Source organism: Corvus cornix, chromosome 2 (assembly GCF_000738735.6).
Source record: "Corvus cornix cornix isolate S_Up_H32 chromosome 2, ASM73873v5, whole genome shotgun sequence".
In the NCBI taxonomy this organism is placed as follows: Eukaryota; Metazoa; Chordata; class Aves; order Passeriformes; family Corvidae; genus Corvus; species Corvus cornix.
This window is the reverse complement of record NC_046333.1, coordinates 89834827-89847572: the sequence shown is the minus strand read 5'-3', so window position 1 is coordinate 89847572 and position 12746 is coordinate 89834827. Positions and strand designations below refer to the sequence as shown.

General features: G+C 48.5%; 1 protein-coding gene across 1 annotated transcript; it reads left to right on the top strand.

The window, feature by feature from the left end:
- The first annotated feature begins 6317 nt into the window (after positions 1-6317).
- IRX2 (iroquois homeobox 2) lies at positions 6318-12088 on the top strand. Its single transcript, XM_039549952.1, has 5 exons — positions 6318-6646; positions 8447-8852; positions 9267-10013; positions 10725-10792; positions 11489-12088. The coding sequence occupies exons 1-4, from the start codon at positions 6404-6406 to the stop codon at positions 10766-10768; spliced, it is 1440 nt and encodes a 479-aa protein (XP_039405886.1). The 5' UTR covers positions 6318-6403; the 3' UTR covers positions 10769-10792; positions 11489-12088.
- The last annotated feature ends 658 nt before the right edge of the window (positions 12089-12746 follow it).

Here is a 12746-nt window from a genome sequence, read left to right as displayed (position 1 = left end):
TCGCAAGTGCACCAGGCGCTGAAGGCACTCAGCCTCCCGCTAGCGCTGGAGCAGCCTTCCCGAGGCGCGCTGGCCCCGTAGGAAATGCAGAGGCGAAGACGTGCCACTGCCCGCGGGGCCGGGGATGGAGAATGGGGGATGGGGAGCGCTCCTTCCCCGGGCAGCAGGCGGGCCAAGGGGGGCCTCCTCGCCCTCGCCTGGGCGTCCGAGCCAGCCCTTCACCGCTCCGCCGGCCCTGCCCGCGGCTCCGGAGGGCGCCCGCCCTCCTTCCCTCCCTCCCGCCGGCGGAGGGAGGCTGTCCAGCCCAGGCCGGCACCGAAACAGACCGAGGAGCTGCAGAAGCAGCCGCGGCTCCGCGCAGGAGGCGGCCGCCGGCCCGGGAGGCTCCTCGGGGATCCGCTGGGCAGCGGCGGGACCTCCGCGCCTCTGCCCTCACAGCCTGGATTGCTCGCGGCTCGTTCAAAAAATGAATAGGGTGACTTCTTTTCTTTCTTTTCTTTTCTTTTCTTTTCTTTTCTTTTCTTTTCTTTTCTTTTCTTTTCTTTTCTTTTCTTTTCTTTTCTTTTCTTTCTTTTTTTTTTTTTCTTCTTTTTTTGTCCCTCTCCCCCTTAAGAAGGATGAACTCTCCCACCTGTGGATCGTACACTTGTTTTCTCCCTGAGAAACGCTGTCTGCCTTTCAGGTGAAAATAGCAGGCTCCAGGAAAGCTTTTGAGGTCTTTAAACTTATACCTACGGATACATATTTGCTTATATTTCCCTAGGCGGAAAATTACTATCAATCTTAATAACAGTGTGACATAAGGGAAGCAACTTTTCTCAGCCTCAAATCTGTTTTTTAGAGATCCTCTTTTGTTTGCTTTTGTTTCTATTTATTTATTTTTAAGAACTCCCCCCCAATAACGTCTCAAAAGGAGGGAGGTAAATCCTGGAAAAGACATGGCCCGTTATTAGTGCAAATTGTCCAAGCCACAGACGCCCTGGGGAATATTTTTTTTTTTTTTTTTAATAAGAAGCTGCAAAGAAGGGGTGTGTTTCATGTGGATCTATTCATGCCCTTTTCGTTTTATAGAGTCGTCTAAATTCTCGGCGCTACCCTGGGCAGACCCTCCTTGCAATGCATTTTAAAAATGAAATACACTATTGCACTCTTCCTGAACTGAAAATTAAAAAAAAAAAAAAAAAAAAATTGGGATAAGGGGAAAACAAGTGATCATAACTCACGCGAACAGTCCACCTTTTAGTGCAGGACGACAGTTAAATAACAGTGTTAATAAAAGTAATGGTCGAAATATTAAAGAAAATCTCAGGGAAGGACCTTCCATGAACAATTCCTCTGCAAGTGTTCGGGAGCGCTGGAGAATCCATTGCCACAGCGCCCCCTCCCACACGCGGCTTGAACTAACGATCTTATCCCGAAGATGGCCAAAGAAAAGTTCTTTCTTTTCCTTTTTCACTCGCCGTTTTCACCACTCTTCGCTTTAACCCCGTGAACAACTCCACGAGCGGCTCGCCCAGCTCATCCTGTCTCCCCCGCGTTCTCACAGGTCGCTCCCGCAATGCACCTCGCTCAGAAGAGCCCTAAAAACTGGGCTCCTTTTACTAGAAAACCGGACAACTCCGCTTGCACAGTATGCGTGTGTCATTTGTTATTTTTAAATACAATAGTCTATTATTTAACGTCGTTGTCTCTGGGAGATGGTGGCGGTCCCCCAGTTCATGAGCGAAAGGAGAAAGCATTCCCAGACCATTGTGTGGTTATGTCACAGGAAACTGTTTCAGCTGCGCATTGTGTTACATCTTCAAACCCCACCAAGTTCCACTTCGCTTTGCTTGAAAAGTTGCTGTGACCGGTGTCACGACAATTGGGCAATTGGCATTGTGCGGGTGACAGGCGTGTGCGCCTCTCCGGGCCGCAGGGAGCCCTCCCGGGGAGGGAAACCTCTCCTTCACCCCAACGAGGCTTGTGTTTTTATATTTTTCCTTCTTCTTTCACTTGTGTAAAACCGAGGGGAGGGGGGTCTGGAGTGAATGGCCCCCGGGCAGACGCCCGAATGTCGGGCAGAGGCAGCAGGAGCCCCATCCCCACAGAAGGGGCTTTCAACTTCACCCTCCCGAAAACTTCAGCCTCTGTCACTAGAGCAAGGAGATGTAGCTAATAAATGACAAAACGCAAAACCTGTCTCCCAGGACAGCAATGAGCGATAGCAGCGGGTGGGGGGGGGGGGAGGGGGGGGTGCTCTCGTCTACCTTCTCAGCTCTGCTGGGGCAAACTGAATTAAAGAAGACAAGGTGAGGTCGCATCTTAAAATCTGGAAAGGTAAACTCTGACCTAATGAATAGATGATTAAAATGAAAAAACACAGTGTGTAAAGTCTTAATGTCTCTGTGTAGGCATGTTAATTTGCCACAGTTATTACCAATAAAAAGTGCATGTAATACTATTCTGGCGTTTAACAGCGCAAGTTAGACGGCTTTGTATTAGTAACGGGGAGTACTGTGGGAGAATTAGATTTCGGCTGTGGAGCCAAGCAAGTGAAAAACCTCTTCCCTGTGAAAGGTATTCAAATCAAACAGAAATAACTCCGAGAAGAAGTTAAATACAGACACGTACACTGATTGCTGTTTAGAAACATTATTGACACGGTTTTCTGGTTTGTGTGTCTCAAAGCCTTTGCCAGCTATATTTAAATGACCCCACTAGCTATCAGTCCTCCACATTGTGCAGAGTCAAATTAGTGGTGTACTTGTAATAAAATGCATACCGGCTCTTTGCAGTGGCTAAATCCATTCCTTTCTGAAGCCATACAAAAATTATGCAAATCAAATCAACGCAAGAACTTGTCTTTGAAATGATAATATTTTACTCCATTAATCTCTGATTGCGAAATTAACCCTGTTTCTGTATATGAAACAATATTTTTGGACTGCACAAATTAAAACATCAGAAATATAATCTGTTGCTCTATGTGTCTGGAGGAAAGGGAGTAGTGTTCCTGATTTAAACATTCCTCACACCAAAATCACAAAAATTTATTCTCATAGACGAAAGGCATGCATATGGAGGCAAAACCAGCACCTACATTTTACACGGATAGCCACGCAGAGCTAACGTGTGTAGCATATGTCTATGCGTGTAGATATGTATGGAGATTTGTATCTCTCGTGTGTGCGTGTGTGTCTGTGCGTATCTACACACACTCTGAACTGAATTACATCAATTCTCCCGGGATTACGGTATTTATTTAAGTACTCTTCCCAGGTCATAACTGTAACACTCACTTAATAGCATTAATCCCCTGTTATAATGTAAACACAACGGCCATTGTATTCCCAATCTGTATTGTTCCACTAATTATTAAAGAGGAGGAACTAAAAGCAATCAATTCGCGAAGATAAACACCACTTCTCCTGGAAACAGAACAGCTTCCCAAATAAAAACGCAGAGTATAGCACATTTTGCAAAGCATGCAGGTTGGCTTAGAGAGATTCATGTATGACTTTATAATGTTATAATTAATTTTGCATTCTCGGCTTTCCAGCTGCTGCTCCTTTCAGAAGCAGAGCTCATATACTTAGAAATTGGTCTGCGGAACACAGCAATTGACTATTCAGATGTAGTCGCATGATATCGATTATTCCATAGAAATACTGAAATATGAATGTGTTTTATATAAAGCCCTTGTTTTTAGAGTTTCTATTTTTATTTAATATATGCGCATTAATCACCAAGCAGGGAAGCAAATGTCTTTTCTGTAATCTGTTGCACTGAGTTTACCAGTTGTTTATCACTCTCTTATCAGGAAGTCGGGAGTTAATGACAAGAAATACCTGTTGGTGTTAACCTCCTCCCCCTCACCTGCTTTTTTAAGGATTGTCTCTTCTACAGGCCAGCTGATAGATCTAGATAGGAATTAATCCGGTGTGTCTGGTGGCCAGATCTCTGCTGCTGCTTGTAGCGGCAGGGGTAAACTGGTATGTGGGTTTCACAGAAAAAGAGGAGAGTAAAGGAGAGAAATAAAAACTGAGATAGAAAAAGAAAGCTGAAAGCTCGGATTGCTTCAGACACTTTACACATCCCGAGGCTTGACCGTAGTTCCAGCACGGCATTTTCCCCGCTGTGTGCGCCAAGCTATTGAAACGGCTTCTCCAAGTGTATTTTTTTTTTTTATCAGCTGCATGTTTAATTGATTAACAATAGGCTGCTCTGCACACTCGCAATTTTTCAGCTACTGCCATCTCCCCTCCTGTCGGTGGCCAACCGATTCCCCAGCATCTTCTCCATCCTACCTGACTGAAACTACTTGAGGTACCTCTTGAGGAACTCTGCAGTAAATGTCAAGCAACTTCATTTGTTTAAGTATGGAATAAGTGTGCACTCATATATGTTGAAAATAAAACACAGTTTGACTAACTTTTTTTTTCCCTAGCACCTAAACAATATTACTGAGGCCATTCTGGGCTGGTAACTTGCTGCAAGTTGCAGGTGAAGGGCTTGTGGGTAAGCGCGGTAGCTTCCAGACCTGCAGCCCCGTCCCTATCTGCCGGACTGACCCTGATGCTGCTCCGCACGGACGGCGGCGGTGTTGCGGGACGCAGGTGCGGACCAGGATGCGCGGAGCGGCCTAGCACGCCTCGGCCCCCGACAGCGGCTTGGTGGGACGGGCAGGGCCCAGCGCCGTGCCCCGAGGCTGTCGGACTGGAGGAGTGCCTGGGGAGGGGAGCCCTGGCCCCACCGCCGATATGGGGACGCCGGCACAGGCGATCGCCGGCACCCGCGCCTCGTCCCGGGAGGCAGAGGGCAGGGCTTGAGTGCGGGCAGCTCGCCGCCGGCTTCTGAAGGGACGCTCAGGACTAACCATTAAAGCAATGTGCACATAGATGTGCGTATTTAAGCTTGCACTGAGGACAACAAGAGCGGTGCTTCCACTTTGTCCTGCGGCCGGGCCGGAGCAGCTCTGGCACTGGATGGAAGCTAAGAGTGTCCAGGGCCGAAGGGAGAGGGCAGAAGAAATTAATTACATAGAGACTATATTCCGGGAGACTATATTCCGGGAGATAAATCTTCAAAAAGGAGGAAGGCGTGGGGGGAAAGCAGATAGCCCCCCGGAAGAAGTCACCCAGGCCTCTCCCCCACGCACCAGCGAAGAATAGAAATAAAAGAAAGATGGTGGGATTTTATTTTTCTTCATGTGCAAACGCTCTCCATGACTAGATCTTGACTGTTTGTGGCAATTTATAAAACTGTAAAGTTCACGCTGCCAGGAACAGTGCGATCCTGGATCTGCTGATTTGAGCAGTTGCTCTTCTCCCTACCATATAGGGCAGTACTTTTATCAAGTGCTCGCTCTCCCCTTGCGCGCTGCCCGGCTCCGCCGCGCCCGGCCCTGCGCGCACACACGCGTGCGAACGCACACATCTCACACGCGTGTGCGCTCCTGCAGCGCTTCGAAGAGTGCGTGCGGGAGGGGATGCAGATATCTATTACACACATCCTTCTCTGTTGCCCCTGTGGCTGTAGAAAGAGGGAGAGAGGGTGTGCAATGGAGAGTGTGCGAAAGAATGTTCATGGCTCCGCGAGTCCGAACAGGAGCTGATGAACAGTATCATCTTTTGGCTTCAGTAGCGTGCTCGCAGTCGGAGAGGCTGCCTTGCATTACAAAGCCTGCCTTCCCTGCCTGCCTGCCGGCCGCGGGAGGAGACGGAGCCGGGGCCGGGGCCGAAGCGGGAGGGGGCGGGCCCGCCGGGCTATGCAGATGAGCGGCGGTGACGGACAGCTCTGTTTTCCAATGTCCCTCGGAAACTCGAGTGCTGCTTCCCTCAACTCTTCACTCCAGACTCTATACTTCCCCCAAAATACGGGCTCGCAGGCGCTGGGGGAGCTGGCTGGCTGACTGGGAGAACTCCATATGCAGCAGCCACTTTTCTGATTTCGGGGGCTCGCTTCTCTCTCCCCCTCTCTGTCCTACTCTCTCCTGTTTCTTTCCCTTTCTCTTTCTCTTTCTTTTTTTATTAACCCTCTCCTCTTCCATCTCCCCCAGATGCCCTTCCCCACCCGGATAGATTTCTGACCTTTCCTACTAATTTTCCTTTCGGGGGTTCTTTTTTTCCCCTCCTGTTTGTTTTTATTCTGATCGGGTGCGCATGGGGGGGCGCCTATAACAATTCCGATTCTCTACATAACTGCACAGAGCCAACTGGCGGGGGGGGGAGGGGGGGGAGGGAAGGGAGGGAGAGAGAGAGAGAGAGAGAAGGAGGGAGGGAGAAAGAGGGAGGGCGGGAGGGAGGGAGCGGGAGGGCGGGCGGGAGAGAGGGAGAGCACGAAAGCAGCGCCAGGAGCAGCGGCAGCAGCAGGGCCGGTCACCCTCGCCCCCTCCCTGCTCCTGTGCACGCCAGTGCAAGCCATGTCCTATCCTCAGGGTTACCTCTACCAGCCCCCCGGCTCGCTGGCTCTGTACTCCTGCCCGGCGTACGGGGCGTCGGCGCTGGCGGCCCCCAGGAGCGAGGAGCTGGCCAGGTCTTCGTCGGGATCGGCGTTCAGCCCTTACCCGGGATCGGCAGCTTTCACCGCCCAGGCGGCGGCCACAGGCTTCACCAGCCCGCTCCAGTACTCCACAGACCCCGCCACGGGATTCCCCTCCTACATGGTAACTACCGAAGAGAAACCCTCTCCTTCTTCATTAGTATCCGCATTCTCATCCTCATCATCTTCAGCCTTTCTCCTTACACACTCACCATCAGCCCCCGACACCACGCCGCACAACCGGGCACCCCGCACCGCCGCTGCCTCCGGGCTGCCGGCGCTGGCCGCGCATCGCTCCGTGCCGCCCCGCAGCCCGGCCGGGGACGAGCGGAGCGGAGCGGAGGCGAGCGGAGAGGCGGGCCGGGGCCGGGGCCGGGGTGCCGCTTCGCCTCCCAGCCGAGCGCGGTGACGGCAGGCCTGGGTCCCGGGCTCTCCGCGCGGTTTGAGGAGACGGGAGGGCGCTTTGGTTAAGAAAATACGGATGGTCTCAGTCAGTTGGGTTGGGTTGGATGCTTCCGTTCTTCCTCCGTTTTCGTGTGTGTCCCGTTTTCCTCTTTTTTTTTTTTTTTTTTTTAATAGATATATTTTATTTTCGCTTTGATGGCATAGGGGAGGGTTTCCTTTTTCTTCTTTTTCTTTTCCCTAATTTTTTTTCTCTCTCTCTTTTAAGTCGGTGTTTAGAGGCGCTGCGGTCTTTATCCCCGTGTGGTTTTATTTACTTTCGGTGTGTTTTGTGCTAATGGTTTAACTGGATTTTGGAAATGAAAAGGAGCATCTGTTTGCGATCTGTGAGCTTCGCTTAAGCCCAAGATGGTCGTGGTGGCCGCAGTTTCGGATTTCACTTTCTTCTTATTAGTTTAAGGAGCAGTTGCAATTGCGTGTTGTGTGTGCTCTGTGCATAAAGTATATAAATAAAACCATAAACTACATAAATAAACTGCACGTCTAGATGGTTATGTAGTTTTATAAACACACACGCACATAGAGAGTCAGACACATATCTAGTCCGTACACACAAAGACCTGTGCCCGGAATTTGAGACTAGAGCCGCTGTCGATATCCTAGGAGAGCATGTTAGCGGGGTAGTTAGGTCTCCCTGCAAAGTGACAGGGAAACTACTTCCTTTCCGTCTGTTCATAATACAGCGCATAAATTGTCGTGCAGTCTTTATTCGGTATGAAAGATCTATGATATAAAAGATCTGAGAGTGTCTCTTGTTTTTCCTGTTGAGAAGCAGTAGGCGAGTGGCTGGAAGTTGCAGCGAGGTTGTGAACTATGCGGGATACTGGGTGATGTTGAGCCTGTGACTCTCCGATCTGCGGGGTTCAGAGACGTGCTGAAAGTTAGCGAGTTTCTTAGCAATATCTTCAACTTTTCTTGCATTATGCAGACTTAAATAAGCGCAATTTAAACGTTAAAGAGCGAATTAAAATGCTAATTACATCGCATTTGAACAATTCGAAACGGTGCATATCTTCTGATTTGCAAATTGGATTTGCAATGCATTAGTGCAGTGAATTGCTAAGTGGCGGCTTTGTTGTATTTTCTATAGCGAAAAAGGAAACATCTTTTGAACCTTTGAGAGAAATGTTGATATCAAGACACTACCTGTAGGGCCTTTAAAATGTCTACCCGGTTCAAAAATTATATTGGGAAATATTCAATTACAAGGAGCTGAAATTAGTCAGAAAGATTAAAACATCGCCGATTTTAAGCGCGTGTGCTTGTCTGTGTGCTGGGCGGGGGAAGGAGGGGGGGAATTGTAACTTAATGGCCTTTGGGTGCTGCTACTCCCCCTCATAGAATATGGATACAAGACACCATCCCGGGGAAATACAAATATAACCGCCGATCTCGCCTTGACAACTCACTAATGGCTATCAGCAATAACAAATTGCCAACCCCACCGTTTTGTTCTGTCCAGGGCTCCCCTTACGATGCCCATACGACGGGGATGACCGGAGCCATCAGCTACCACCCGTACGGCAGCCCTGCCTACCCCTACCAGCTCAACGACCCCGCGTACAGGAAGAACGCCACCCGCGACGCCACGGCCACGCTGAAGGCCTGGCTGCAGGAGCATCGCAAGAACCCCTACCCCACCAAGGGCGAGAAGATCATGCTGGCCATCATCACCAAGATGACCCTCACCCAGGTCTCCACCTGGTTCGCCAACGCCCGCCGGCGGCTCAAGAAGGAGAACAAGATGACCTGGGCCCCGCGGAACAAGAGCGAGGACGAGGACGACGACGAAGGCGATGGGGCGAGGAGTAAGGAGGAGAGCCCCGAGAAGATGCCCGAGAGCAACGAAACCTCCGCGGAGGACGAAGGTAGGCGCGGGGTGACTGCGGCCCCGGCGGGGTGGCTCCATCCCGCCCCGTCGAGTCCCCCCGGGACCGGAGCAGCGGGGTAGGAGCGGGGGCGCGGCATTTAACAAAAGCGACCCCCAAACCCGTCCCGTCCCGTCGCCTCCGGCTGCTCCGGTCGCTTGTCGCCGCTCACTGTCTGTGGCCGAGGCGGGCGGGGGGCGGCTGGCGGCGCCGTGAGGGGCTAAGCGGGGAGGTGCGGGGGGCGCCGCGGAGGAGCCAGCCCGTGGGGATGGATGCTCCTCGGAATGGGAAAAGGCCGGGAAGGCTTGAGCCCGCCTGCCCGCAGCGGTGGCGCGGTGGCGGCCGGGCTCGTTCTCTCCCACTCTGTTTTGCCGCCCTCCTGACTGCCTCTCTGTGCCCGGCGGGCCCCCGCAGGGATCAGCTTGCAAGTCGACTCGCTGACGGACCACTCCTGCTCCGCCGAATCGGACGGCGAGAAGCTGCCCTGCCGAGCGGGCGACCCCCTCTGCGAGTCGGGCTCGGAGTGCAAAGACAAGTACGAGGACATCGAGGAGGAGGAGGAGGAGGACGAGGACGAGGATGAGGACGAGGACATCGAGGAGGACGACGGCGGCGGCGGGGAGCGCGACCCGCCGGCCAAGCCCGCCACCTCCTCGCCGCTGGCGGCCGTGGAGGCCCCGCTCCTCGGCCACCCGCACGCCGACGCCGCCCGCAGCGCCAGCAAGGCGGCGCTGGGCCCCCGCGCCTCCCCCGGCCCCCCGACGCCGGCCAGCAAGCCCAAGCTCTGGTCTCTGGCCGAAATCGCCACCTCGGACCTCAAGAGTCAGACCCTGGGCCAAGGCTGCCAGGCTGCGCCGCTCTCCTCGGCCACCCCCGCCTCCGCCCCGCACAGCGCTGCCTACTCGCCCTCCTCCCTACTGGGGAGGCATATTTATTACACCTCACCTTTTTATAGCAATTATACAAACTATGGGAACTTTAACGCTCTGCAGAGCCAGGGAATCCTGAGATACAGCTCCTCAGCAGTGGCTTCAAACGAGGGACTAAGTCAGACTGTCCTAAATGCCAGCTCTGTCCACAAACAGAGCAGTGACTCTTTGAAAACGATCACTAACCAGCTAGAACAACATTACAGGCCCTCTAGCTATGACTCTAAGAAAGGTAGGTGACTTGTTTCTGCCGCTTTCTTCCCTCTTCTCCCTCGTCCTCCTTCCCCGACCCGTAGACGTCCCCTATGAGCTGTAAATACTGAAACCTTCTCTGGAGAAAACAGCGAGTTCAGTGCCACCGCTGCCAGAGCGAAGATGGGCACTCGTATAATATGGGGATTAAAACCGGCATGTCGCCATCCTATCGGTACCTACCCCTAAGAACCGCGAGAGGAAATGTAAAAGGTGACTTTTAGATCAGTCTCACAGGCTGCAGGCGCAGCTTTAAAAAGTACTTTTTTTAAAAAAGGGAAACTACACACAAAGCTATCCGGAGACCATTGGTGTCATTGCCTGTAATTTTTTTTCCTGACAAACTGGTTTGACTCTCTTTGTTTCCAGTATTCTCACGGGTTTTTTTTCAGCTTTGGGTTCAGATAATTGCTGACCTTGGACGTGAAATTACGTCGAGCGTAACATTTTTTGTAACTGGTTGCTTCTTGGTTCGTTTGGGGTTTTTTTTTTTCGAAAATGTTTTGCACTAATATGGTTGTCATCTTATTCTACAAAAATACTCGAGATACAGGCAAATATAAAATATTGGCTAGTCTTTTAAAGGATCTAGCTACGAATTCTGCACCAGTGAGGGTTGGGACCTACACAGACTGTATAATCTAGTTAGCTGGCTGTGTCCTGTGACTAACTGACGGTTATATTTTGACAGATGCCACTGAAGTCTGCACAGTAGGAGTACAACCATACCTATAGAAGTGCAATCACACAGCAATGCAAGTAAGTGAGAACATTTTCTATTACACTGATCATTTGGCATCAGGTCTGAGACGGGCTGCACAGTTCTAGACTTGCTTAAGGTTAATTTCTTGCTTCATTACTTGAGAGTTTGATCACAAAGTAAAACATTGTTTTTTCTGCTGTTTTCGGAAATCTCTTATGATGACCTTTCTGGAGTTTGTCTTAATTTTCAAGTCAGGTTAGACAGTTCCCTCACTTTGCATACTCTTTGCTTGTGTAAGGCAAAGCGTAGGGACTACTTAAACATTACGGAAATAAATCTTTAGGGAAAAAAATACCTTTGAAGGTATTGTTATTTAAAAACAGAGCGCTTGTGCTCACGTGGCAGTGCTAAAATTGTACATCCTGAGTGGGGCTTCACGCAGTGACTGCGTATTTAAAATAAAAAGGGACAATTGTAAGAGAACGACATGAATCTTAAGCAAGGTTATGTTATCTGTGACTTGGCTCTTGCCTAGCTAGCAAAGGCACTCTGAATACTTCCGCTATTTAGAGCTAAATAAACAGCAACAAAAAATCGCCTTGGCGATATTTTTCAACTAACTTTTATTTTTGTTAGAACAAATTAGACGAGTAAGAATTTTGCCTTACTTCCTTTCCCGCCCACCCCGTTTAATGGTGTTAGAGTTTAATTGAAGGATTTTTGGATGATCTGGTTTTTTCCTTGGTCCACAGGTAGGTGTCACAATTGCTTTGAAAAAAGTCAGCAAGCCATCATCTCTCCCCGAGCTAATATATATAACAAATCTCTAAATCCGGATCACATCTGGTGCCACTGTATAAAAGAAGACCACAGAGCACTATTAAATCTTCAGAATCTAATTATTAAACCAGAATTTTGTTGGACATATGTGAGTTTGCTGGTATAGTATAGTTTCCCCAATGTATGTGTGACTTTTGAAAACAGATCTGTTTTTCTCAGGATATCTTGAATTGATCACTTCATTGCCACGGTATCTATTCGATAGGTGTGATAGGATTTATTGTAAAATTTATTTGTAAAAGATGTATACAGTAGAGATAATAAAGACGTGATTGGAGAACTTGAGTCCTTACAAAGTGGAAACAAATTTGATATTTATTTTTGTAACGATATAAAGCTTCTAGTAATTTATGCAAGTTGTATTGCAATGGAATCTGAACTTTTTGTAAATAAATTTTGCCTGGTTTTTATTTGAAACGTTGATGGTTATACAATCTTTGGTTGTTTAACAAGAATTCTTTACTAATTTATATCTCTAATTGTAAATAAAAACAGACTAGTCTGCAACAACATTGTGTTTTTCGTTCATTTCCCTTAAAATAATAATTTGTTATTTGGAAAATGAGGAAAGTTCTAATTTCACTAGTAGAGCTAAGACCATAAAATGAGAAAGCAATGTAAATATGTTGCAAATATATACTTTGCATAAATTAATTCCTTCTGGGTTGTTCCGTTATACTTAAGCTTTAAATAGACACATATGTACAAATACATATTTGTATATATATATGAATATGTGTAGAAAGGGTGATGGGAACATATGCATGTTTCTTACAAACTGTTTATACTGGTGTGAAGTAGCTCTTTATTTGAGTTATCATTCTTTAAATTCACTATTTCTAGGGGAAAAATTATTATCAGCTATGGTTTACTTGTAATTACTTTTTTTCTGCTTCTGGCTAAAATATGCAAGGAAAAGAAAATAAGATTAAAAGTCCAGTACCTATTTGGGTTTTTTTATGGTTTTCCCTCTTTATATCAGTAAAACATATCTTTGCAGTTACATTGGAAATCTGCTTTGATTTGAATCATAAAATTAGCCAACTTATAATTTTAATTTTTAGTAAAATAATGGGAATCCTCATATAATATAATTTCAGAAAAGAAACGAACAATCATTTATTTTCCCCAAAAGATAAATTGAGTGAATATAACTTACGGTTATAAAAC

Coding starts and splice junctions, on each gene's coding strand:
- IRX2 (XM_039549952.1), top strand. CDS start 6,404: ATGTCCTATCCTCAGGGTTACCTCTACCAGCCCCCCGGCTCGCTGGCT. Junction 8,853..9,266: donor AACCTCCGCGGAGGACGAAG/GTAGGCGCGGGG, acceptor GGGCCCCCGCAG/GGATCAGCTTGCAAGTCGAC. Junction 10,014..10,724: donor TAGCTATGACTCTAAGAAAG/GTAGGTGACTTG, acceptor ATATTTTGACAG/ATGCCACTGAAGTCTGCACA.